The 27932-nt window shown below is 38.7% G+C and overlaps 3 protein-coding genes across 8 annotated transcripts in view; 2 read left to right on the top strand and 1 right to left on the bottom strand.

Moving 5' to 3' along the window:
- The first annotated feature begins 455 nt into the window (after positions 1–455).
- On the top strand, positions 456–8805 carry LOC113669235 (uncharacterized). Of its 2 annotated transcripts, none has more exons than XM_089184970.1 (6): positions 456–546; positions 1792–1928; positions 2822–3069; positions 4163–5993; positions 6474–6766; positions 7801–7932. In XM_089184970.1, exons 1-5 carry the CDS (start codon positions 508–510, stop codon positions 6751–6753), a joined length of 2535 nt encoding a protein of 844 aa, XP_089041096.1. In that variant the 5' UTR covers positions 456–507; the 3' UTR covers positions 6754–6766; positions 7801–7932. The 2 variants fall into 2 exon arrangements, with proteins under 2 accessions (XP_089041096.1, XP_027041035.2); XM_027185234.2 differs by having other exon boundaries at positions 462–546; positions 6474–6703; positions 7801–8805.
- Positions 8806–9540: 735 nt separating this feature from the next.
- LOC113669237 (SCY1-like protein 2) overlaps positions 9541–27932 on the bottom strand; it is a 41565-nt gene continuing 23173 nt past the window's right edge. For all 4 annotated transcript variants that reach the window (XM_089184973.1, XM_089184975.1, XM_089184974.1 and 1 more), the window contains 14 exons: positions 25068–25283; positions 23000–23116; positions 22044–22169; positions 21138–21314; positions 20729–20851; positions 20246–20359; positions 19578–19710; positions 19297–19415; positions 14195–14295; positions 13210–13316; positions 12492–12568; positions 12186–12335; positions 11282–11753; positions 9541–10757 (listed from right to left, as the gene is read on the bottom strand). In XM_089184973.1, the coding sequence (XP_089041099.1) occupies positions 10567–10757; positions 11282–11753; positions 12186–12335; positions 12492–12568; positions 13210–13316; positions 14195–14295; positions 19297–19415; positions 19578–19710; positions 20246–20359; positions 20729–20851; positions 21138–21314; positions 22044–22169; positions 23000–23116; positions 25068–25283 (2223 nt within the window). In that variant the 3' untranslated portion in view covers positions 9541–10566. The remainder of the gene's footprint in view (positions 10758–11281; positions 11754–12185; positions 12336–12491; positions 12569–13209; positions 13317–14194; positions 14296–19296; positions 19416–19577; positions 19711–20245; positions 20360–20728; positions 20852–21137; positions 21315–22043; positions 22170–22999; positions 23117–25067; positions 25284–27932) is intronic.
- Positions 15129–18449, top strand: LOC113669238 (BTB/POZ domain-containing protein 6). 2 transcript variants are annotated; one of them, XM_089184977.1, is made up of 2 exons: positions 15129–15264; positions 15782–18449. In XM_089184977.1, exon 2 carries the CDS (start codon positions 15788–15790, stop codon positions 17162–17164), a length of 1377 nt encoding a protein of 458 aa, XP_089041103.1. In that variant the 5' UTR covers positions 15129–15264; positions 15782–15787; the 3' UTR covers positions 17165–18449. The 2 variants fall into 2 exon arrangements, with proteins under 2 accessions (XP_089041103.1, XP_027041038.2); XM_027185237.2 differs by lacking the exon at positions 15129–15264 and adding an exon at positions 15285–15423.

The following is a 27932-nucleotide window of genomic DNA, read 5'->3' as shown; positions in this document are numbered from 1 at the left end:
AATCAGATGTAAATTTAGAACCAATGGCGACTGGGCGACTCGCGTTTTCCCGCACTTCGGGCAGTTTGCGTCTTTCCACACAGATTTCTGACTGGTTCCTTGTGATACTTCCTTTTTTCTGATTGGATTTTTCGAATACCTTGCGTTTTGTTACAAGAAACTCGACCGAAAAGCTTTCAAACAAGATACCCGTTTGGTATGCTCTTCGCAGGTTTGCCTAAGGTTAATATCATATCCGATTGTCCGCACTGGTATCCATAACACAGTTGGATGGAGAAAAACATTGAGTGTGGAAGTTCTGGCATCAGGAAGGGACGATACCAGCTGTGTCTTAATGCCTTGCACGCTACTATAACCGCTGAGCAGACCAACCGCGCTTTCTTTTGTAAACTGGTAGTTATCTATTTTTGGGCTACTCGACTGTTCTCGGAATGAATTATGAATCAAGTTAAGGTTACGTTCTCGTGATGTCTCGCCATACATTCGAATGGTCATTACATAGCGGTGATGTTACTTAAGAGGGGGAAATTCAAAAGCTTCATAGACGTTAGTAACTTAAGTATTCACTCTGTCATATTCATGGTAATTGTAGCAAAGAATGGTCCGTAGAGAGACATTTGTAACTCGATGGCGGTTGGAACTGTTTCTATTCAATTCAGTGCCTCTGAAACTGCGGGAGTTATTCCAAATTCAGGTTTTAATACTTTATAAACATTGTTGTTGTTTTTCAAGGTAGCGTTATTTGAAAAAAAACATCGAGTATGCTTTGTTGTCGTGTAATTCAGTGAAGCTTGAAGAAAGTTCGCATTAAGTGCATGAACACAGCTTCAGTAACGTAGTACATTTTTGCAATGTTTTGGAAAAGAATACTCGATCCATAAAATTTTTTAGGAACAGGTCTTCAAGCTTGAAATCAAAAAGGTGTTTTACGCGAACTCATCTTATTTGAAAAGGTACCTAAAGTACTAGTAATAATCTTGAAAAGTGATAAGAAAAAAAGAAGCGTTTAGTGCCGGAACACGTACGTGATAGGTGGATTAGAATCGACGTATCTAAAAAAAAAAAAAAAAAAATTGTGAGCCGAACTGTACAAGTACCATTCAGGGTAGTCCATTCAGGGAGCTTACAAAGCATCCCTGTAGTCGATATCTGTCGTGCGGATCAAAAAAAGAATCAGCGAAAAAAAAATGTTACGAGGTCTCGTAACTTACAGTAAGGACCGAGAAAACGAGGTTAGTAAAATAGTTTAATATGTCTCTGGGTTCAAATGGAGAGGAAAGATTAAATTCATACAAATTTTTGAAGTTTGCAGGTCGCACAGGGAACTACGGCCTGCTAGATTGCTGGAGAATGATATAATGAATTCTCTGAAGTCAAATTATAAAATTTGAAACTTTTGAAAAACTCAGCTCTAAAGTAACATGTTTGGACTAGATCAGTTTTATTTACAGTGAGATTACAGCAAAAAAAAAAAAAAAAAAAATTATCATGTCGTCTACCAAAAGCAAGGCCCTGCGTGTGCACTCTTTAAAATCGGAAATGCTCGAGCTTCACCGAAGATTTTCCGAGAATGTTATAAACAAAAGAGCATTCGCGCAACGACTCCACCCTCTGACACAACACACCCGCCAGCATCTACAGAAATACCAGCTGATTTTACTGGTGGAGTATTCAAGAGATACAACAGGTCACCAGAAATTGAGCTGAAAATCGTCTAACTGCCCCGAAATTAACGATGAGATTTAAATATCCACGGTGAAAAAGTCTTGAAACTAATTTCTTTCTCAGCAGACGTACGACCCTCAGTTCAATGGAATCATTTTTCCCTGGGCTATTAAAACACTCACAATTTTTTGGTACGTGACGATAGCTGTGGTTACCCTGCAATTCTGTTTGTACCGGAAAATCAAAAGAGCGGCCTATTTCAGGTAGGTTTGTTTTCTTTTCAACAACAATGATATGAAACTTTCGACTTTAATGGGATAAAAACTTCGCTGAAAAAATATTTACTGGTACTGAAGGACTTTAAGCAAGTCTTGACTTAAACAGATCTTCCCAAGATTCGAATGGTAATTGAAAGGTTGTAACCGCAAGGTTACAAAATACTCCTAGCATAGATTATAGCAATCTATCTTTCAGTAAAATGCCTGGCCTGTCATATTTTCATTTAGTTTCTTCGTTTTGAAAGTGTACCACTTTGTTTTAGTGTTTGGAAAAAATCGGTAATTTTTATGTCTACCGTTTCGTTTCTGGTAAAGAAAAATTCCCAACTTTATTAAATTAGTTAAGCTAATAGGTAGCGATCGGCAGAGAAAATCCAAAGTTTGGTGGTTATCAATTCATACGATTCATCCTATAAATAACGAGTTTTGCTTTATGTGATTGTCCTTTTGCAAGAACTGATTTTAAATCTTCTCTCATCGCAGGTTATACTTGAAGTCAACACTAAGATTCTCACCCCAAAATTAAATATTTAGTTTCCCTTTAAGATTTATGGACTAACAACACCGTTGAGTCGGTTCTTAGTACGAGGTGTCTCCAATTTTTGGAGTGGACATTTAGATTGGGGATATCTCAATCTAAGTAACATGAAGCAAACAGCAGTGTCGCTCGCTATCCTTCTGTGATCGAGAGCTACTTTGATTGGAGATCATTTCCTTTATTCTCGCGACCTTAATGTGTCATTAAGGTGTGATAAAGTGAGGAGAAATTAGATGCTGGTCATTCTTAGCGGCCAAGGCCGGGGTTAATCAAGGAGAAAAATTACGTTCATGCGCTACGGAAGGGATCTTGTTAAGTTATCTGCGGTTCCTTTCTACAGGTACCGATCCATCATGAAGCCGCAGACAAAGCGAAGTTTATGCTTGGGAAGTTTCCTTGTGATAGTCACACTCGTGGTTCTGTACTCGTATTGTAATGGAAATTCTGTCTGCTACACGTTTCCCTTCTTAAGTGGACTGGACCGAGACAGACTAGGTACCAAGCCACAAGCGGAAGTTTTGGTGGCCTCTGTTATCGTGCAGGCAAAGCGACCGTTGGAAATGAGAACACCCATGGAGACACAGAAAGGTATATTGCCATTCATTCAACACCCATATCTTCAGTTATTACCAATCTTAAATCTTAAATCGCTCGAAGGCCCTGTCATCAATTCAGGGCTTATCCAAATAGATGATCACTTTAGAGCGCTTTTCGATTTGGAGTCATAAACCAAAACCAAAGTCATCATAACGGCCGATCAGAAGAAAGGAAAATAACTTTAAGAGCCAATGAGAACTCGAAGCAAAAACAACCAAATTACCCAAAGCGCGGGAAAACGCGGGCGACCAAGACGTAAATGGTTTTAGTTCTGCATCTAATTGGTTCAGAGGGTGGCACGAGTTTTCTGGACCAATCACAGAGCAAAGGATAGCAAAATCAATGCAATCTCGGATTACTTTCGACACTCAATAGAAAACTGCATGTTGTAAAGAACGTACTTGCACTCACAAAGGTTCAACTCATAGCGCGGAATTGACTTGCTCCGCCTCGCGACAGATTTAGCCAACAAAACGCGAGAAGGGAAAGTATTTCAGAGCGGAACTAACCAAGAATGAGCGACATAAAGGCAATCAAATTGAGCTGAACTAACCAAGTTACTTGATAGCCATGTGAAGTGATATAATAAAATTATAAGTACCTCATAAATAGCAACCAAAAATAAAAACTCGATATTTGAACTCCTAAATGGAACTAAATATTTCGTATCTCGAATTCACCGAATGCGAATGCTTGAGGCCATCAGTTGATAATTTCATGTATTGAGCCACAATTCTACTCATCAGCTCCAAAGCGCGTAACTCAATGGAATGTCGGAATACAAAAAGAAGGGAAGGCAAAAAAGGGGAAAAGTTGCAATGAAGCAACGAGATCTCAGGTTCAAAACAGAGCAAATTGTCTGAAGCGCGGGAAAATGCGTGTGAGGAACCAAGTCGTAATACCAGTTTAAGTTTTGGATCAAATTGGCTAAGGGGATGTTACGAAATTTTCTGGACCGATCACAGAGGGAAGGGAAAGAAAGTCAAATTAATCTGAGATTACCTTACCGCTCTTTATTAAAATCATCATTGAGTGCGTCGAACTTCATTAAATTCTTAACTAAAGCACTTTTGAATTTCCACAGGGTCATATCATGAGACTTCAGGAACACTTGGTGATCTTCACGTGAAAAATAAAGAAGAAGGAGATGAAGGAAAGACTATTAACGTTACTAATGAAAAAGTTGAAAAACTCCATTTTTACCAGAACAGAACTACTGATCACTCGTATTTGACGACTGGAGGGGAGAAACAATATAACAATACACAAGTAGAAAAAACTCATGATTTCAAAAAACACCTCTTGCCTCCTTCTGATATTGTCGGAAAGATCGCAGAAGAAATTTTACGAAAAGCTAACGTATCCGAAGAAGAAGCTAACAGGGAACTTATACGCGTCGAGAAAGTCGACGAATATGTCGACAGGGAGAGAGAACAAAGAAGGAGAATGAAACAACACGAACATTCTCTTTTGGAAAAGTTGAAGGAGTCACGAAGTACTGAAGGAAAAAGCAAGGAGAAGAAACTAGTACGAGTTGAAAGAGTAGACTTGACTGACGAGGAAGAAGAGGATGAAGTTCCAGGACAGGAAAAACCGCTCAAACAAGAAAAACAAGTTAAACAAGAAAAGCCTGTCAAACCAGTTTATGAAGCGCGGTTTCAGGAAAGAGCAGCGTCAAGTAATACAACAATTAAAAGGTTTTCAGTGGAGAAAAAGAGTAACGAAACTTTGATGAGTGAGAATAACAAATCATCGTACGAAAGAAGATTTGGCAAAACATCTAAGGTGAATAACACAATAAACAATACGTCAGCAGTCAAAAAAGATGGAACCATTCTTGATTCCAAAAGCAACAAAACGGGGGAAGCTCTTACAATCACGCCTCCACCTTTCTTTGCAAAGTTTTTGAAAATTACTGAAAAGGAACGAGAAATGATGAATTTTCTTCATAATTACACCGAAAGTAACGGAACGCTTTTTGGACCGGTGTTAAATATTACTCAAGAGGGGAATGGTACCAAGAATATAGAGCCCAATATGGCGCAAAGAGCGAACATGGCTTTTGAGCAGGTGGGCGCTGATACAGCTCATGTGCGCGAAAAAAGAGATCGTAGGGAAGGCAATTTGCGTGATAGTCTTCAACCTTTGATAGACAGTTTGTTGGGATTCAATAATGGCACTAAAGATTTAAAAGAACCATTTAACTTAAGCCACATTCTTGGAAAACTAACCAAGGGTATGGGAAGTCAAAATCTTCCTGCGACAGATACCAAACAGACTTCACCGCCAGATAGCACGGCTCTCTTAGTTAAATTTCTCCAACAAGGTGGTCGTAACAGATCAGGCGCGGCTAAAAACGACACAACTGCTCACACTGATGATGCCTACATTAAAGTCATTGGAACGAAGCTAGAGAGCCACAAAAGTGAACAACAGTCTCCGTTAAATCTTAAGAAAATTCTTTTAGCACTGGCAAATCATATTGACTTAGCTAGGCAAGATAATGACTCCAGGGCGACGAATCCAAAAATTCAGGAGGAGAAGTCCAATCTGAAAATCTTGTCCCTTCTATTAAACCAAAGTACGTGGGAAGATCTTCGCGATTTCAACTTGAGCAGTGCTTTGAAAGAAATCACTGGAAGTTCCTTGAAAGTAAAGCGACATGAAAAACTCGAGGACCAGGGTTCTAGTCAGACCCAGGCTGATGTAAAGATAATACGGCCAGAAGCGGATAAACTAGGGGCTAGCACACCGGAGTTTGTTTTAAACACAGTTAGAAACCCTAGTAACTCTTCAAAGAGCGAGGAAGGTCTCTCGTCTTCGAAATATTTCTTAAATGCGACAATCATTGAAAAGCATGCGTCAGTTTCGAGCGGAACTGGCTCAGAAGAGCCCGGGGATGAAGGTTCTAGAAGGTTTGTTTTAGCAGCTTTGACATGACGCGACCACTTCCCATTCTCCTTCGCAACGATCCACATACAACATTACCATTTGTACATCATTAACTCCATCTACATCTCAGATCTCGAATTCACATCGAACCAACATGACAGAGATCAAACAGCTCCACTAGTACTAGTCACAACAAAACAGTTTTTTACAATTGGGATGATTTCGAACCTCTCTTGCTGAAATTCGATACAACTTTTCAAACTGGCAGTCAGTCAGTAATTGTCAGTTGTCTTACCACAACATGGTACTTCAGTACCGAAAAAAAATAATGTTTTTTTGACAAGTGGCACAACTTTCTTTTCCCTGAGAAGTGTTCTTACCTCGACTTAGGATAACATGAACGAAAACTTGAACTTTTTGAACAGAAGTCAGTTATAAAACAGAATATTTATATATCACAGACAATTTTTCAAGCGCACAATTCTTTATTTTGATTACAATAGTGTCGACTTTGAGAACCAAAACAGTAAAACCTTGAGGGTAGAGGAGAAATCTGAGATGAACAAACAATCAAAACATGGCTCTAATGGAATATTGAAGTTTGACGCGATCAGATGTGATGCCCTGGATCCAAAAGTGTTGTTGTATAATCGTATTTTCAAGACGGGGAGTTCAACCACAGAATTTATAATTACGAACTCGAGTTCAAGAATGAATTTCCACCATAAAATAGGTGAGCAGAAGTTCTTTAAAGGAATACTTGGGTTTCACTTTTGTGCCTGAAACTAAAGTAAAGGTATGTAAATGAGATCAAATGACTTTTGTGGAACGAGGCTTCAATTTTCGACAATTTTCCGGCAAAGTAATCTTGGCAAGACTTGTTTCTTACAAAACCCCAAAGCACAGTTTTTGTTTAGAAATAATTTGGTGAGTGGTCGAAGAACTAGTGCCAGTGGTTTTAACAGGATCCAGAATAAGAAGCTAACATTGCCTGATGCGATTGACTAACTTAAGAAAGTTAGGAAACAAAATCACTGACGTCACTCTTCAATAACGTTTAACGAAAAACGCTGCCTAACGTGAATACCAAATAAAACATAGCTCGCAAAACATAACGCATAACACAACATTTTCATTCTTTCAATCATGTTTTTCGTTCTCGTATATTCTTTGATCATCATTAATCGCCCTCTTTCTTAAAAATGAGTGATTAACCTTAATTACTAATTGCTCTCTTGTAAGTATAATATCAAGTGGCTTTATCAACTCTATGATACTATGCTTGTAGAATAACAGTGAGCTTCTTGACTGTGTAATGGGATATTTTGCTAACTGCATCAATTGTTTCCATGCTTAAAGAATCATTAGTTATTGAACATCGGCCAAGGAATCGAGAAGGAGGAATCAATTAATTTAAGTCCTTCATGTTAGCTATCTAGTCTTTGAGGTTCATACAGTCATTTAGAGAGGGGGTGGGGGGATGGGGTCGGGAGAAGGCGATCTTTCTTGTCAGAACTGATGAAATATCATGAAGATAAGAGATTGAGATTTTTTGCGAAGACTTGCATTCTTTTTGTTTATTTTCTTAATTAGGCTAGCGAAGTCTTAAAATCTCGGGGAACATCAGGCGATCGGGAATTTTCTGTTTTAAATAATTTTTTAGGGTAATTAAGGGAAATTTTCATTAATTCAGATGATGAGGAATAACAATAGCTGGTCTCTTTTCTGGCTGTTTTTGACATGTCACGCCTTAGAGCATCGTTGCGTGACATTCCCTACAACGACAACGGTAATCTCTCTTTTGCTTATGCCACATTTCTCTGTTAAAAGGAACGACGGAAGACTGGTACGATAAAGGCACGTCCCGCCTATATCCGGGACTTATCATAAGAAAAGCCAACAAACTCAAGAAATACCCGCGCATGGCATTTGTGGCGCATTTTTACTTTCGGAGAAAATTGAACTTACCGCAGGCTCATACGTACATCAATCAAGTACGCGATCCTGTAAGACGGCTGGTGTCTCACTATCATTACATGAGGAGCAACTTACGGCCTGCCCATAGAATTAAAGAATTTCGCGCATCTGGAGAAAAGGACGAATCTTTAGAGAAATGTTTCAGATTGCAACATAAAGGATGTCAAAATAACGTCATGACGAGATTTTTCTGCGGGAAACATTCTTATTGCCGCAGAGGAAATGGAAGGGCGCTGCGCAAGGCTATGAGTAACATCAAACGATATTATGCCATAGTAGGTTTACTGGAAAATTACGATGTCTACCTTCAAATACTGAATAAGCGGTTGCCTAAGTTTTTCCCTAAAATCCCCTTAGAGGATATCAGTAAATTTAAGTACAATTCCGAATATAAGTTTGACGACATTTCTAGAGATCTTATTAGAGACATCACCAGAGCAAACTGGGCTGATGTGAAGTTGTACTCGTTTCTGAAGAAACGCTTTTGGCAGCAAGCTAAAACCTGTGGCATTATGACGAAATTAAACTAGGACCCAGTATTTTAGTGTGTAAGCTCGGTTATCGACGAAAAAACGGAAGTCTTTGGCGTCGGTAAAAATCTGAAGCAATCGGAAACCGATACAAATATTGCATAGCGCTCGGAAATAAACGACATCACTTGTTCTTTACCATTTTTGCTGTACATAGAAAGAGCTACATCAAGGTTAGCCATGAACAATAGGAATACATTTTTGTATAAAAAATAAGATTTTTGATAGCAGCCGAGACTGGATACCATCCTACCATTTGAATGAATTATCCAATGAATGTAAAGGAGAATTTGAAAAAAGGGAAATAAAAAGTTATATTTACCATGAATGAACTACGAAAAAAAAGAGGCATACACCCCATAAAAGTATTAAATTTCTCCTAAAAATAACATTGTTTGTAAAGATAAAGTAAATAATTTCGCGGAAAAGAACATTCTGTCCCCAATCTTAAGCTTCAGTTTAGGGTTTCTTATGTTCATAGTCTTTTCACGAATAGCCTAATTACCCAGGATTTGCTTTACTTTGTAATCTGATGGCATGTACTAAAACATAGACGATAGACAGTAGACGAAAGATCCCGTTCTGAATGGTTTGAAACTTTCACCACTTTCTTAACCGATCTGATCCAAAGCAAAATCAGTTGCAAGCCTCTCCCTTGCGCTTTGGACCGATTGCGTGTGTTTGGTTCGAGTTGTCCCTGGAAGCTCAGACATTTACCTTGATTCTGACTGGCCTTTGTAATTACAAGTGTCCATTTTGGTCTCACGGTACTCAATCGAGTGCCACATTGTCGTATGCAGGTAAAGTATTTGTCTCCAGATCGGATGCATCCCTGAGTTCAAAACGTTTCAATACTATTTTCACAAATTAAAATAGATTCATTGAGAAGCCACGTTTTAAGGCTCTACTTGGTTTCTTTCTCCGTGCTGACCATGCGATAGGTAGACCCAGGTGATCAAACTTGGTGGTTGAAAGTGATCTGGTACCCAGTTTTTTTTTTGTTTCACGCGGGGTAGACCTGGGCACATGTCTGTAATGTATGAGCATCACGTGACCAAATATATTTCCATCATTTTCATAACGTTTTAAGTAGTATTTTGTCGACAATATACCTCAAGAATGGATATGAAACCTTAACTGGATTTATGTTTAAATTACAAAATTTTACCAATAAAAAAGTAGCTTTTTAAATAGAGACTAACCTTTTACCAAAGTTAACCAAAACGTAGTATCTACTAACATGAAATCTTGACGAGTGTATATTATGCTAAAGTGTGTTCGTTGATTTACATATTCTACAGTAAGTTACGTACATGCCGTTAAATATGTCATCTTTGGAATGGTCAATTAATTTCTTCTTACAGTGTGCAAGGTGCTGAGGGGAATCAACTTATCAAGTCGAGAGTGTTATCTTGACTTAATTTCAAATAAGATCAGAGCTACTCAGAATGGATGAGATGATAAAATGACGAGGGAACATTATCTTTTCAGGTAGTGAACTTTATCCAATTCGCTTAAGGGAAAGTGTGGGAAAGAATATGGATAACGAGCCAACCAACTTAATGGAATAACTATTTGTTCGCTTCAGCAATAGGTTGGAGTAGAGCATGCGCTAAATTGAAAATGTATTCCTTTCGATTACTTGTAATAATAACAAAAAGAAGCCTGTGACGGTGATACGTGGCCATTTCCAATCACCGTTTCGAAAAGCTTTTTTTTCGATAACTGACCTTTCCAAAATAGCTGCGTGACGGTCTTTGAAAGGTTTCGTTTCCAGTGACTGAAATTGCCGTTTTAAAGTAGACAGCAGGCCCAACCCGATGGGAAAAGGCGTTGAAATTCTATCAGAGCAATTTTAAATAAGAGCCTCGTAGGCAAGCTTCAATAGTTCACAGAACTCTACGGATCACTGGACGCGGAAAGGTTTCTCTTCTCTAAACCAAGAGCTATCAATTTCGTACTAGGCCATCATTTCCCATGGCAATCAACCAGCTTGAAAGAAGGTAAAACAATATTTATCTGTCTACATTTTGAAGTTCTATGGTGTAAGGGGGAGTACCCCTCTCAAAAACACGGCTAATTCGCTTTGCTAACCAAACAGATCTTGTAAGTCATTGCTGTTGTTCATAGAATTTTGATTCCTAGGGGCCTGGTACTGATACTGCTGGCTACCCATTCCACCCATCAACGGTTGCTGTTGCATGGGAAACATCCCGGATGAGGACGTCAGCATACCTCCGCCATACTGCTGTGGTGTCATAGGTCTCATTCCTCTTACACCTTAAACACAAAGACACGGGCTGATTCTCAGTGCTTATTTCATTTTCCCTAGTACTAGGGCCCAAAAGTTGATGCGTCACTCAGTAAGGCAGCCACTACTTGACGATCCACTAAACGGTCAAACAACAGCTACACAAACACAAATGATCATAAAGATGTTTGTCATAGAAGACTTTAACCTTGTCGTGGAGAGACGAGTACAATTTTGCGTTACTTTTCGAACAAACCCACCAAACATTTTGCCAATTGCGATTTTAAAGAAAAATTTCATGGATATAAATCAAGATACAATAAAAGGCGTTTTTAGGCCCACTTAAAAGGAAAGAAAAACAGATTTACAGACAGCCCGACAAAAAGAGACAGATCGACAGTCAGACAGGCAGAGTTTATGTGACACACAAGTTAAATAGCAAGCGATAGCACTTCAAATGAGGAAAAACTATAACCAACATCACTGTCTGAAAGCAAGTGGAAAACTATTTCCATCTTCTAGTAGGAGCTAAGGCCTCCTGAGAAAAACATACCTGGATTCATAGCAGCCGACATACCGGCTTGTTGTGATTGCAAGGCGTTCATCGAGGGTTTACCCTTATTTTGTAAATGTCCTAATTCAGGAGCAAATAAGGAATCCAGTGCAGAGGAACCACTCGTGTTTTTTCCTTGATTTCCCGCAGCGGATCCTGCAGAAGAATAACGTGGCGAGGACCTCGCGGGACTCATCCCAAATGATCCCGTCATGGACGTGTTTAGACTTGATAATCCTGTCATACCGGAGTTCATACCGGACATTCCTGTAGAACTGGCCATTCCAGAACCCATTCCGGTATTACCAGAATGAAGCCCAGACATTCCGTATGAGGCTGTAGACATCCCCATTGAGGGATTAACCCCAGAGATACCAGGCTGCGATAAGGATGAAGGGGCCATAGGTTGAGAGGGCCGAGAGGTAGCAGGATATGACGAGCTTGACGCCAAGGTTTTCTTCGACGTTGTGGACTACGGACGAAACAAAAGGCGGAAAAAAAATTCAGAATATTTACAACATGAATGTGTGAATTCAAAACTCGCTACAAATAAGACGACCAAAATTTCACATATTTGCATCCAATATCGCTGCTCAGGACGTTTTTGATACCGCTGAGTCTATTAAAGGCACACCGCGTGTTACACATCAACCTTGAGTTTTGCCGATTTCACCAAAAGTTGCCTATTGGTCAGCGGTAGAGCATCCAAACAAGTTCCAATTCGCGGCTCATTTTGAAGTTCCATAACCGTGACTAAAAGCTAAACACCCTTCTTTACGAGAAATTATAACTTCCTGAAAGTCGAACATTCAAAAAGGTAACTGTAAAAAAATAAGCAAATGCAGAAGGTCTGATCAAAAGCCCAGCTACACAAGTACGTTTTATCAAGACTACTCTTGTTCACCTTCTGTTGTGTTGTTGGATTTGTTGGTCCATCATGGTTCTTCTTCGAAGGCTGCAGCATGGAAAATTCGTCCACACCCAGCAGATTTCCACTCAGGGATGGGCCTTTCGACGACGAAGGATTTCCCGGCAAACCAAACATTTTGTTGAACTAGAATAGAATGTAATTTAAAGTTCAAATCTTCCTCCGATATAAAGATATTTGTTGAAGCTTTCAACAAACGCCATTCTCCAGTAATCTTAGTCGACTCACTTGGAAACTAACCCTGAGATTACACGAAAAAAGGTACTGGGTTTTTTTTCTTACCTCTGTGGAACTAGTTGCCCCGATTGAAGTGGATGATGATGAAGAAGAGTCACCGCTGCTGCTTTTTAACTCTTTGACTTAAAAAAAGAAAAAAAAAAAGGAAAAAAAGAATCATGATGTAACTCAATAAACCACAACAATCTTTCTAAATCTGCATTAAAATCAGTTAGGAATTTCAACATTTGCGCCATTACAATCATCGTGGCGCACAACACCTCTCACAAGCCTACTTGCTGATGAGAAAAGAAGTAGCCTTCCGTGGGAAGAAATAATCATCAAATGAAAGACTGCGTTAATTACCCTGAGTTAAAGGTTGAGAGATGGTCATGCAGTCTCAAGGAGTTGGATCTCAGGAGACCGTGTCTTTCAACTCTTTAACTCTTCAAGCCTTTAAGCTCTTTATGGTGGTCAATTCGCGTTTTCATCTCAGTTGTTAACACTAAATTACCTGAGTCTTTCAAAACCTGATTATTGTCTGCTGTGTTTCATTCACGATCAAGATATTGACTGTCTTGGAATTTAAACAATAAATATATCAGAAGACGAGACACAATCAAGTGGTTTTTCTCCCACCCAATACCTGTTATATTATTCCTCACGATTAGCCTAAAAAATGTCACTTGGGGTCCGCAGAGTTACCAGGACTTGCGAGAAACAGGCCCCTGTCCGTTGGCAGACAGAGCAGAAGAGCATAATTTGATGATGAACCGATGAATACCTGCTTGTTCAGCCTCAGTATTACCACCCATGAGTTTATCTATTCTGCCCATCAAATCATCCATTTGCTTTGCTTCCTGCACTTCCTCGACGAACTTCAAAGACGATCTGACCATGTGAAAAAGGAACCACAGTTATTGCATGTTAACTACCATCTCTGTAATGCAAAATTTGAGAAGCAATGCGATTTGGATGTTGATGAAATTAGGGGGTGAAAACTGATGAAGGAAGAAACGGTATGTAAGAAACAAAGCCACTACGAGGCCACATGTCCTAACAAGTAACTTCGTGGCGCAGTTGGTTGTGACGCCTAACTAGCATTTAGGATGCACGGGTCCGAATCCTGTCCAAGCTTAAATTTTTTCAGCCTTTTTTTGTGCAATTTCTTTAACCCTTTAACTCCCGTAAGTGACTAAGGCAGAATTTCTCCTTACAATATTAATACAATATCAACCAGATAAGTAATGAGAATAAAGAAAAATATCAATTTGGGGATAAATAGTTGATCCAATATTAAATTCTCTGAACCAACGTTAAAAGAATTGTATGGTTGACAGTAAGGAGAATTACAAATTTGATCTGGGAGTTAAAGGGTTATTTACATCTTACATAAGAGGATCACTTCTTTCCTCATATTTCAGCCGCAGATTAACAGATGATTCGTTTCACTTAATTGTGAACAAAGGAGAAATAACCTAAGCAGGGTGTGAGGACGAGAGGATGGGAGAGAAAGAGGAATAACAGTGTACAAACCTGGCACCTGAAGAAACGAGGGGAGCAGGGACAGGGAAGGCATAGGCCTGAGGGGAGCGGGGACAGGGAAGGATACAGAAGAAGGGAGGATAACATGGAAAGAAGGAAGGCAAGAAGGAAGGTCTGAAAGAACAAAGAAAGGGTGAAAAGAAGGAAAACAGGGAAAGAAGTAGTAACAGGAAATGAGGGAGTGTGGAACACTGAGTTGGGGGAATGGACTGAAATTCTCTTACTTCGTCTGTTCTTGCATCTTGTTAAGCTGTTCCAGTTTTGTGCGGTGTTCGGTTTCCACTCGTTTCACCATCTCGTTGATAAGTTTCATATACTGGCCAAACTAGAGGCAAAATAAAACAGAGAAGTTAGACAAGATTATCAGTGATGTGGTTCACAGATAACCAGAGTTTTCCACATATTTTTAAGAAACCAACCGTAAAACTAGTAAAGTACTGGGGGGGGGGGAGGGGGAACGAAAAGAACGAGCTCCTATTACGATTCATGCCCCCTACTGTCACTTACTGTTTACTTAATCCGTTAACTCCCAGCAGTGATTAATATGTAACTTCTCCCTACGACATCCATACATTATCCAGCCAACAGGTAACGAGAATACTCAAACGTATCAGGTAGGAGTTGCTACTTTGATCTAACACCAAATTATCGTAAATAACTTACAAAGAAATATGTAGCAATCAGTGGGGAGAATTAACAATCAGATCTTGGCAGTTAAAGAGTTAACATCATAATGACGCTTCTTGCGTGAAAAAAGTAGCCGAAGAAAGCACAGGCTATTAGTACTTCAGCCGGAGATCACTGATTACAGCTGCGAAGGAAACTGCAAGCTGAGAGGAAATGAAACTGCCAAGACGGAGTCCAATTCGATCAAGTATTCCGAACATTTCAAACTTGTCAGATATCTTGAAGGACCTGTTTCTCGAAAATTCTTGTGAATTTTCAGGCCCAAAGCTAAATTTAGGAAATTTAGTGCGGGTCTTTACGAAAAATCCAGTCCCTTCTTTTCACTGCGTGATATCATGATTTTCATTGTTTTTATTTCAAAACGATTAGAATTTGGATCTTGCATGCAAACACAGCAAACAAAAGAAAAAAAGAAAAACCTTTTCCGAAGCAACAACCACCGCGACTTTCGAGAAACGGGCACAATATAATGCTTTGTTTTCACCACTGCACTCTATTGCAGAAGAGAGGATGTGATTTACCTGGTCATATGACAAACAACTGATGGAAATCAAACCTGTATCTGTGATTCGATCGAGTGACCCGTGATTATCATCTAAAATAACATGTGAGAGTCACGTTCGTGTATTTATAAATACTGACGGGAAGTTTACTTTGGTAATCTTTCTTTATAGCTGTAACGGAAGGCGACTCAATGTTATTCTTATGTAACGGTTAAAACTGGTGATACGTACGTGATAGAATTTAACATAGTTGCGACCCTACGGTAAGTCAGCCGAATATAATTACAGAAAAATGCGACATATCAATTTTAATTGTGAAGTATGCAAAATACCCTTTAATTAATTCTTTTAAAAAATCTTAAGTCGCCTTACAGAGTTAAAATGCGCTCGTACTCGCTGACCTGTCAGAAATATTCAACAAGGAAGTTCAGTTAAAGAATAAGTCACTATGTTTCGTAATCTGAACCCGTATCAGACATAATGACAGGAACTGAAAGTTGGCAAGCACGATACCTCGAAAGTACCATTGATATGAAACAGCGGGCGTTTGAAGTACCGGAAATAGGATTCAACCTTTCATAACCACCAGTTTATGTTAATAGATTACAATTCTTCGCGCAGGAAAACATGGCAAGTGAATTAGAAAATGTTCAAAGAGCAGACGAGCCACTTAAAAAAGCGTCCTTCAAGGAGCGAAATAAATCCATGGTGAATAACAGCCTCATAAGCGATGTCACGTTCATCGTAAACGATAGCAATGGAGGCAAGGAAATCACCGTTTACGCTCACAAGTACGTTCTCTCTGTGGGCAGTCCTGTTTTTTTCACTATGTTCTATGGCGCTTTGGCGACAGAAGGAGCTCAGGAAATACACCTTCCTGACTGCGATGCCGACAGCTTAAAGGAATTCCTTAGTTTTCTCTACTGTGACGAGGTTCGTATCTGCGAAGACACCGTGATACAGTTGTTGTACCTGGCTAAGAAGTACATGGTGCCTTTACTACACGAAATGGCCAAAAAGAGGCTTCACAGCATGATTAATGCGACAAGTGTATTCGAAATCCTTCCTTCAGTCCTTCACCTTGACGAAGGCGACCTCGTTGAACAGTGCTGGAAGGTCATCGATATTGACACGGAGCAAGCGATCAATCAGGACTCCTTCTATGAGATCGAAAGAGATTTGCTGGAAAAAGTGCTCGAAAGAGACGAGCTAACGATCAGAGAAGTTAACCTATTTGGGAGAGTGTTAGACTGGGCTAAGGTGCGTCAAAATCTACCAGAAAGCGACGGTAAAGAGAGCAACATCCGTGATATTCTAGGAGAGAAAATGATTCGTTTGTTACGCTTCTCAACAATGTCCTTTACCGAATTCACCAGCCTTGTATCGAACTCAGGAGTGCTTAAGGAAAAAGAACTTACTGCCATCACACAATTCTACGGAGGGTTCTGCCAAGAGACCCCTAAGGAATTTTGCGAGAGTTTCCCAAGGGGTAAAATTTTCAGATGCAACAGATTTTCGAAAGCGTCTGATCCGGAAGTATTGCCACGGAATAGAAAATGGAGTTATAAGAGAGGATACGAGGACAGCATTAGATTCTCAGTCGAGGCTCCAATCGTTATATGCGGCATTCGTCTGTACGGCTTTGAACGAGCTTCGTATTACGTGGAATTGTCGATTTACCACGCGTCACGCAATATTCATGATCGTGACACACGTAATCTACCAAGTTTCTCTACTGTTGGTATTTTTCAAAGCGACGAAGAAAGGACCAGTGAGTACTACGGATTTGATGTACCCGTTGATCCACCGTTTTACTTGAAACACAATACGGATCTGATAGCGCAAGTTATCATGCAAGGCCCAAAGTCCGATTTTGGTGAAGGAGGCAAGTTGTCTCTCGATTGTGAGGGGGTTAGATTCCATTTTAGCAACGAACGCAGTCGTAACGGCACAACAGCGAAAGTTGGTCAGTTCGCGGAGATAATATTCAAAACTGATCTGTAAGATAAAGAAAGACGTTCTTTGTAATGTCAGGGGAGTGGGAGGAAGTCTATGGTCCGAAAAATTGGACCACAGACCTTCGGATTACACCGATGCTCATCATTCATTCACGTGACAGTTTTGTTATTTTCTTATTTTCGAGGCAAACAAACGCTTGTCACAAGTGAACCTGGTATTGCCCTGACTCATCACAGAGTCTCTTAATCTCAGTGGCAGAGCATGAAAGAGCAAATCCGAAGGTCTGTCATTTTCTTCCCCATGGGGATTCTGATTTATCTTCGTTCCACGCACGTGACAAGATGGGTAACAATTCACGGGCGAGCACAAAACACATAATTTTTTCCTATTCCGGTGTCTCGTTCTTATCTCCCAATAGCTTATAAGTTTTTCGGTTTCCTCTGAAGGTTCGCAAGTTGACTGTGTACCTTTAAAATATAACTGTTTGGTGCTCTCCATGAGGTCATTAGACTATGAGTTTGCGAGGTTGAGTTGTGATAGATAGCAAGCAGCATATTTATTACGATGTATTTATAATTCACTTAACTAGTATTTTTAACATCAACAAAGTTAAGAAAAACTTATGGGAAATAATTCAATTTGTTCAAACAAACGCCGACAATTCAATCGAGCTTAGAACTTAATGTAATAGTCTTTAAAAAAAAAAAAAAGGGTAACAAATACGTTACAATCATTGCCATCCGGGTTTTAACTGACCCCAAAAGAGGAAAGTGTCTATAAACAACGTACTCGTTTGAATTTCGGATAATTTTAAAGATACGTTCAGCAACTTTGTGGCCGTGGCTCGCTTGAAAGAGCGAGACACAAGTGGCAAAGTCAATTCGCTTTGCTTGACATACAGAATTGTTTAGAACAAGTCGCACAAACTCAAACCGGTTTGAATTTAAAATCACAGAAATAAACTGCGTCGCACAGACTTGCTTTGGATGTGTACACACAAAGCGGTCTGATACGCATAGAGGCTTAAGACAGAAAATAGAATCTTGGTTTGTTCTGGCCTTAATCTTTTACACCCTAACATCATTATGCATATTCTCCATACTGCTCTCTATACATTTCCTAAGGTTCTGACAAGGAGAATTTGTTTAACAATCAAGAACTTCTTTAGTTGGTAATTATTTCCTTTATTCTTACGATCTTAAATGAATGATTCCGCAGTATTATTGTAAGGAGAAAATAGAAGCTAGTCACTCTTTGGGTTTAAAGGGTAAAAAGTTCCGAAAATACTATTAGGGCGCAAAAAAATCCAATAAAGCACGGGAGGTTCTTTTCTAAGAGACGTCATTGATGCCAGAAATAGTAAAAAGGAAGTAACAGTGTATAGTCATAAGGAGGTGAGGATTAGAGGAAGTCCTGTATTCTACACAATCTTCCTGACTGCTCTGACGACAGTTTCGAGAAAGTTTTAAGTTTCATTCTGTCAATTGCTACTTAAGTATTCAGATCAGCATTCGTCTGTTACCAAGTTACAATACAAGAATGAAGATCTCAGTGCGAAGTTCAGGAAGTCAGAAGGAAAATATACGCATAGTTTTGGGTCAAACACAACACTAAAATTACGGCGATGCAACCTCTTCACCCGGCTTAAGAAAATGGCATGGTTTCCCAGATTTTCCCTCTATAAATATAAGACTGGAAAATCCATGCAAGACTGAATCAATGAATATGACCAAGATATCAAACTCGCCTCAATGCAGACCACCGTTAGAGCATGCCCATGATGTGCTGTTTCACGCCAAAGGGAGGGGCACAGAACCGATTTAAGTAAGATCTCACCCTTCCGTCATGAAACGGGGCCGTAAAAAAAAAAAAAAAAAAAAAAAAAAAAAAAAAAAAAAAGAACTCGAGACGTGCGAATACCCCCGACCTAGAGACAGCGTATCGCTCATTAAACAATTAAAAGGTAGAAAAAAAAACAGCGAGGATTGAAATGCGCCAATCACGGCTGTTCACCGCGTTGCGTCACACAACCGTCATAAGATGACCCAGTCTCCTGAAAAAAACGCCTAATAAGCAATCGAAATTTCATCTCTTCCATAAGTTAAAGAAGTAACTACATCGTAGGACAAACACTTATAACACGTCATTATTAAGGAGTATTGCAGTGTTTGTTTTACCTGTGAAAGATTGAGTCCCGGCTCCACTGCTAAAGGAAAGAGAAACGGAATAGCTTTGGTCGCCAGGTAGTCCTTGTCCATACCGAGCTTCTTATGAAGCATGGTTTGCTTGAAAATTCCTGGAAACAGAAACACAAAATGCAGTTCAAATGGTAATTCAAAAGATCGAAACATAAACCTAGTGTTATCGCGCGAGACAAACGAAAAAAACAAAATCCTCAAAGGAGAATTTTTTCCAAAGCGAAGTTCCATTCCCATTGAAGTTTTAAGATCAACCTCACCTAAGATGGCCATCAGTGTAGGTGGCTCTCTGGAAGGAATCTGGTTCATTAGCGGCAGTATGTCATCCAGGACAGCGTATTTATCTAAATGTTCCAACATCTTACCCAGGCACACAAGCCCGTTCACCCGAATCTAAAAAAGACAAAATCACGATGATAACGTTGAAAGACATTCGGGATTGAATTAAGTTTGCTTTCCTGCACGTTGTGATAGGTCAAAAGAACGCACGCAAAATTTCTACCAATCAGATGCAAGACTGACGCCTATTGCGACTTGGTCACTCGCATTTTCATGCGCTTTAGGTCCAGAAAACCCGCGTCAACTTCTCAATTAATCACATACAAGCCTGAAACCAATCACAACTTGGTCACCCGCGTTTTCCCGCGCTTGAGGTCTAAAAAAAACCCGAGTCACCTTTTCAATCATTCAGGCGCAAGACTGGCACCAATCGTGACTTCGTCACTCGCTTTTTCCCGCACCTGACGCTTGAGAGGCAAGTACAACAACCAACTACAAACTCCATCTTAATTAAACGCCAGATTCGATAATTGAACCCGGGGCTACAGCGACGACTGCGTCATTCCGGCTTCCTTAGCGAGATGACCTTCTCCGATGAGGAATCGAGAGCTGTCAGTTATAATGAATTTTTCAGTTACCATTCACTTACACTCAAAGAAGAAGTCTTCAAAATGAGATTCTTGATGCGAGGGATGATGGAGTTTTTCATGGCGGAGTAATCAATCATGTTTGAAAATGACGGAATAATGCTTAGAACCATTTCCTAAATCAGATAAAATAAACAAACATTAAAAAAAAGAAAGAAACCAAGAAGTATTCTCTAAGAGATGAAAGCTATCCAGAAATGCCTTTTGATCATTGACAATCCACGCAGTCAATCGAGCGAGTAACTTGAGTGGCCATCTTCCAACAGGTTAAAAAAAAAAAAAGTACAAAAGCTTCATGTGTATAAGGCGCATTTCGGTTGAGTGTCAAAAATAATTCAGCACTGCATTGGTTTTGCTTTACTTCGTTCAGTAATTGGTCCAGAAACATCGCGCTACTTTATCAACCAATCATATGCAAAATTAAAACCAATCGCCATTGCGACTCAGCCAATTGCGTTTTCCCGCGCTTCAGGCGCGTTTTGTACCTGTAGTTGTTCCGCAGGAGTCTCAAGAGCTTTACAGACCATGGGGAGCACGTGATCTCTGACATCGTCCTTGGGTGTTTTTGCCAGGAGTATGTCCATTTTCTTAAGAAATATGATTACAACCTGCAGAGGAGAAAAGAAGAGAATTGATGGGATTAACTTGTTGAAAAAGATGATTTTCTTTGGTTACGAACCAGGGACAAAGATAAAGTTCTGAGTCCAAAAAGAATCGAACCTCAAATCTTCGAATTCCGCGCTTCGAGGATATACTATTGAGCCACAGAGACTCTAAGGCGAGCTAGACCATTACTAGATCGATTTTCTCTCATTACCCGCGTTTACTGAATAATCTACTGAAATGGTTCAAAAAAGTAACATGTTTATCAGCGCTGGAAAGAAAAGATCTCACCTGAACAGGTTCCTGTATCTTGAAAACAGGCTTTAACTCAGGGAGGATCAGGTCCACATATTCTTGCGATGTGCAGTCTTCGGCGATTAGTAACACATTAGGCAGAGCAAACGGCACCATCTGATGATTACTAAACTCTGAGCATAACTGTGGCAAAACTCTCTGTATAACAACACGCTGATGGTGGAATACAAAAAATGGAAATCAAGTACAACCCTCAACTCACAATGTGAACTCCTTTAACCCTCAATACCCTAACATCAGTATGTATATTCTCCCTACTGTTCTCTATACTTTTCTTAAGGTGCTGTCAAGGAGAATTTGTTTGACCATGAAGAGCTTCTTTAGTTGGCAAACATTTCCTTTATTCTCGTGGCCTTACTGTGTGATTCAGGGGGTAACATTGTAAGGAGATATCAGATGCTACTCACTACCCCTTTAGGACTTAAAAAAAAACATAACACTTATCGAAATAATTAAGATCAAATTGTGCCTAAGGTGTACTTAGAACTAGAGGTTTAATTTGTACTTTGCGACAGAAATGATTTCAGCACTTAAGATCAACATTCCAACAACCTTACTTTTGAAGGACTTTAAAAAAATTGACATTAGTATTCTACAAAACTGAGCAAGTTACTTTACTGAGACAGTTGATTACTTAAAGAGCACAGGGAGGGGATTTGGGTACAGAGCAACCGAGAACAAAACCCGGCCATGAGTGGCTGGGTAGAGGACTCGACCAGAGAACAAGTCCAGCACAGTACTTCCTAAACTTCTGCAGGATTTGAACGTGAGGTGGAATTTGGTGGATTTACCATTAGTCCTAAATATCTAGTGGGCTCTTCAAAACACCGCGATAAAAGAGATAGAGAATTTAGAAAAATATATTTGCAGAAAGGAACTCACCTTTGGTAATTTTGACATGACCTTATAGAGTCCCCTAAAGAACTGTGACTTTGCCATGTCATCACGCTGCACTAAAGAGTCTAAGTACTGTAACGTCATGGCTGCAACATTTTCAAAGAATGAAATCTGACAGGCAACGAAAAGAAAATGATTAGAATGCATGTGCGACCCTCTCAGTCTTAATATTTCAATAGCAATTCTCCTTACAGACTTCCTTACAATTCATAGATGTATAGTTTGGAGAGTTTGGTGTTGGATCAACGTAGAACCTCCTGATTAGTATTTTTGTTATTCTCATCACTTGTCTGCTTGATACTGTATTGATATTGTAAGGAGAAATTCTGTCTTGATCACTCATGGGAGTTTAAGGCTTATACCTGAGACCATCTTGCACGTTTTAGATATCCTACAGATTTCACAGTCCGGATTTTTATTTAAAAAAAAATACAGTTCATATGAATGGCTGGAGTAGGTGCAAATCTAAGTTTTTCTGAAATTATGCTGCAATATAAAATGTGGTTTAAATCAGGGAACATCTATCTTTCTCATTCAACAGATTGTTAATCAAACATAATCAGTCATGAGATCGTATAGCCTGATCTTCCAGGTGTGGGTTATAGTCCTGAAAGAAATTTTTGTCGGTGGAACTGCTTGATGCTTCAGCAACGTAGAGGTTTATCAGAGTCAAGTGAGAGTATCTTTTTCAGTTGAGAGTGAAAAGCCTTGTTTGTGAGAATTGATAACATAACATACATGCAGCCATAAAGTAAACGATTTGAATTAAAGAGTAACATTTGATCTTGTAATGTGATCGCCAGGGTTAGTAGTGACTTCCGTTTTGACAACCTTAGCGGAAGTCATCATCAGATTTAAATTCATAAGGAACACACCATGACAGAATTTGCAGGTTTGTGCAACATCATCATTTCTTTACTAACATTGTTTGTTTAACATACCTTAGACATCATGTGAACATCTGGTCTTACTGTGCCAGTAATGCTTAGTAAACTTCTAACATGCTCTTGCAACTCTTTGGGAACAGAACCAAGGGGCGCTGAGCTGTTCCTTGACATCTGGAACAAGGCACGTTTTACAAAAATGACTTATGTCTCTTACTATTTCTAACTTGTAAAAAGTAATTTTCAACAAATCTTGTGAAGTTAAGTCTCTTGGTCCAAACAAAAATGGTTCAAAATACCAGGTGTTAGACTCATCCAGGTGTAATTGTGCCAACAACAAAACGCTTGAGTATGAATGATTCTTAACCCTTTCATTCTCAGGTCAAATTTGTAATTCTCCTTACTGTCAACTATACAATTCTTATATTGTTAGTTCAGAGAATTTAGTACTGGATCAACTAATTTTTTTATCCCCAAATTGATATTTTTACTTATTCTCGTCACTTATCTGGTTGATATTGTATTGATATTGTAAGGAGAAATTCTGTCTCGACCACTCCTAGGAGTTAAAGGGTTAACAGTCTTTATTTGTGGCTTAATTGGCTGTTTCAAATCCAAACTGCCTGATTTCACCTGTCTGGTTACAAACACTTGTAATCAAACAGGCAAAAATTCGAAAGTTAAGCGGCCAGTACAATTAAGCACAACAGCCATCAGACTCCAAATTTCAACAACCTGCACCTGTAGCTACTACTAGCCAAAAACTTCTTAAGTTGGCAGGTTGAGGGGTCCACAAAGAAAACAAACATGCATCAGTAAGAAGCAAATGTCTCTTACATCAAATTTTTCATTCCTGAATTTCTCGCATTTTGTTAATGACACAGTTGAGTAGAAATCAGATTTCCTGAAATACAATCTTGTGCTTGTAAGTTTAAATCTGCCTCAGAGTTCAAGTTCTGCCTATTTGAAATCACTCACTAGATAACTCCTCAAGTTTTACCACACTCAGTCCCACTACCATTACATATGAACATGATACAATAACTCCAGTTCACACCTTTGACTATAATACAACCTGTGTTAAAGCTACAGGTGAATTCTGCCTTGGGAATATTGAGATTTTTAAGATTCAGTGCAGAGATACATCATGATGGCAAGGACAATCAAGAGAACTTCCCTTAACCCTTTCACTCTCAAGATCTCATTAGTAATTCTCCTTACTGTCTGCTATATAGTTCTTGTGACATTAGTTTGGAGAATTTGGTATTGGATCAACGAATAATCCCCTATTCAAGATTTGTCTTAATTCATGTCACTTGTCTGCTTGATATTGTGAGGAAAAATTCAAGAAAATGTATAATTGTTTGATTACCATTACAAACCAGGAAATACAGCCTCAGTAACCATGCATTTAACTGCTGGCTCAGAATAACTGGAATGGGACTTACAGCGAAGTAGTGAGAGAATTAAACATTTGAGAGGTTGCTTAACCCTTTAACTCCCAGATCAAATTTGTAATTCTCCTTACTGTCAGCCATACAATTCTTATGATGTTAGTTCAGAGAATTTAGTATTGGATCAACTAACTATCCTCAAATTGACATTTTTCTTTATTTTCACCACTTATCTAGTTGATATTGTATTGATATTGTAAGGAGAAATTCTGTCTTGGTCACTCATGGGAATTAGAGGATTAATTTTAAACACTGTGCAATGAAGACATCTGTAAATGTGAACTAGAAGCTCCCAAAACATTTACAACTTATCCAGTGAGCTAACCATTTCACATGTTATTGCTGTTGGCTTCAAAAGAAGTCTCTATTGACAGGCAAACAGTAGAAACCGTGAACAAGAAGCCACAATGTTCCTTTACCTATGTTTGAACTACAGGTATGTAGAAAAGTAGTATGTTTGAAAGGTAATCTTCCATTTACATAAATAGGACTGGCTTGAAACAAGTACAAGACTTTGCAACAAACACTTTTTTTTCTGATGAAAACCGTGATTTCCTGAGTAGAATTCACACCTTTATTTGAATAAATAAATTAACTGATTACTAACAAAGCTTGTCTCAAACTGCACCTCTTAACAATATCAGCAAGTTTTTCCAGCCATTTTAACCTACCTGCTCAACATTTCTCTTGAAAGCTGCCATATTGTTATCACAGTCAAAGAGAGGCTTCCCTTTGTTGTATATGGAGTAGATAAGAACTCCCAGTGAGAACATATCACTTGACAGGTCACAAGATCTGGACAATATGTACTCTGGTGCAGCGTAATTCAGATCAGGTTGAGCCCATGGCCAAAGATGTCCCTCCCACTGACCAGCATTGTAAGTGGACTAACAAGTAAAACAGAGAGATTGAATGTTACTTCTCCACACTCTGCATAATACATTTGTGATAATTCCATACATGAGAGTTTATTCTTTAATCAAATGATGCACTCCTATTGATCTTTTCTCTTTTCTTATTACCTTTCTGATTAAAAATGTATCAAGATTGAAAGGAGAAATTCATTTTTGGTCATCCTTGGGAGTAAAAGGGTTAAATGCATCATGTTGATAGGAAACACTGGCAAGTTTTTTCGCTGAGATTGTGTTTTAAGTTAATTATACCTGTTAGGGGAAGCTTACTCCACAAAGTATTAATTAAACAAAAAATCACAGATACTTGGTTTTAAAGCACATGTACAGTTAACCCTTTAACTCCCAAGATCTGATTGTTAATTCTCCCATCTGGCTGCTACACATTTCCTCATAAATTAGTTACGAGAATTTGGAGTAAGATCCAGATAACAACTTCTAACTTATAAGTTTGAGTATTCTCATTACCTGCTTGCTGGATAATGTATGGATATTATAGGGAGAAGTTGTATGTTTATCACTTCCAGAAGTTTAAAGATTAACAGACCTTGAATCCACTTACCATTTGACAAAGAGAATAAGATTTGATGTCCAACCACACTCGTCATAATTAGTACATTAATGGGCCATTTCCAAATTACCTTTGGCCTCATTTACAAAGCAAGTCCTGTTGCTCATCTTTTCATAGATTATATAAGTTTTATTCACATTCAAATTAAAGTCATTTTTATATGAATGGTTGAGCACCAGGCCTCATTTTGAAAAGGAGGCCAAAGGGAATTCAGAAATGACCTATTTGAGCTTCTTTTCATGATTAATTTTGCAAGGAACAGAGTTGACACAGTTAAGGTTACTTCCCACCTTCAGAGGTCAAAAAAATTGATTTTTCTTTTATTTGACTAAACTGAATTCAAACATTCAACCTAATATTTCCATAAAAAAATTCTAAAACCTTTAACAGCACCCAAGTTGTTCAGAAAAATGTATTTTCAAATAAAAGTTAATAGTCAGGAAGGTGTCATAATCTTGGAGGAAGTTTCACAGCAACTGTTCATAATGGGGCTTGTTTTTCATGGTACTTTCATATTTTGTTTACATCATGCACTTAACAAAATTCACACACGGTAGCTTTTAACTTATGGAAAAATTTTCGCTCATAGAAAAATCATAAGTGGAAGAATCTCCTGGGTAAAAAAAAGAAAATTTTAAAAAATAAATAAATAAATAAGCCCAAAAAAGAAAGAAAGAGTACCATTCTGTCAAGAAAAGAAAAAAAAATTCCTTTGTGAAAGCCGCTTGTAGTGGGGAGGTTCACGCTGACATCCAGATTTTGAACAAAGAAGTCGCTGTCAAACCAAAATTTGCCATACATAATGTTAAAAATAAGTTTTCCTTTTCTTTATGCAAGTATCAGCCCTGATACAAATACATTTACAATTGCCTCAGATCATAACTTTGAAACTGTCTGTCAATTTGTTGTCTTGATCCTCAGCACATTTTGCGGTTTTTCCATTTTTGCCACTTTGCTCAATATTGTGTTGTCCTCTTTACATGTCTGCAATGGGTTACTTTTCCCAAGAAATCTTGACCCATCATCATTGACGTCAGGAAATCTTGATCCATTGTCATTGACACCAGGAGGTCCCATTGTCCCATTGATTTGCGGTTTCAGGAGGTGAGCAATCTCCTGGTGTGGTGTGAGTTGTTTGCGAACCTTTATCTCGGATTTGATTTTAAGAGGATTACAACCACTTTGCGTGAGTTTATAGGGCATATAGATTTGACCGATTTTTGTCCAATTTTGCCTAAACATTCCTGGAATAATGGCAAACAAAAGTGTGTTGGGAAATTTTGATACTTGAAATATTTGTCCAGTGGCATCCATTTACCGAACACGCCTTGCATATACTTAGCTACTCCAATTTTAGATGCCGATATCTAGACAACCAATCAGAATATTGAAAAAGCCTAAAACACTTTCATTGACTGATACCTTATGAATAAGACTATGCAGCTATATATCTCATGCTGTGGCATTCAATATCAGATAAATTCAATAGAAGAACCTTTGGTCATTTCACGGCTTACGGCTCCTGACACTTCCTTCAAAGAAAAGTCACTTAAATTATATTTTTATCATAATCTGCAGCTACTAAGCTTTCATCTGATGTATAGTTTGATAGGATTTTATTTTGCTAGGATTTTAGTGTAATGTGCTTTGTATATTTTTAGTTACTCCAATTTTAGATACTGATATCTAGACAACCAATCAGAATATCGAAAAAGCCTAAACCACTTTCGTTGATTGATGCCTTATGAATAAGACTGTGCAGCCATTTATCTCGTGCCGCGGCATACAATACTCGATAAATTCATTAGAAGAACCTTTAGTCATTCACCACTTATGGCTCCTGACAATTCCTTAAAAGAAAAGTTGCTTAAATTATATTTTTATCATAATCTGCAGCTATTGAGCTTTCTTCTAATGTATAGTTTGCAAGGATTTTAGTGCAACACGCCTTGCATATTTTTTTAGCAACTCCAATTTTAAATGCTGATATCTAGACAACCAATCAGAATATCAAAAAGCCTGAACACTTCCGTTGATTGAAGCCTTATGAATAA

The sequence above is a fragment of the Pocillopora damicornis genome, chromosome 10 (genome assembly GCF_964200805.1).
Source record: "Pocillopora damicornis chromosome 10, jaPocDami1.2, whole genome shotgun sequence".
NCBI classification, from domain to species: domain Eukaryota; kingdom Metazoa; phylum Cnidaria; class Anthozoa; order Scleractinia; family Pocilloporidae; genus Pocillopora; species Pocillopora damicornis.
This window is presented reverse-complemented; position numbering and strand designations above follow the sequence as displayed.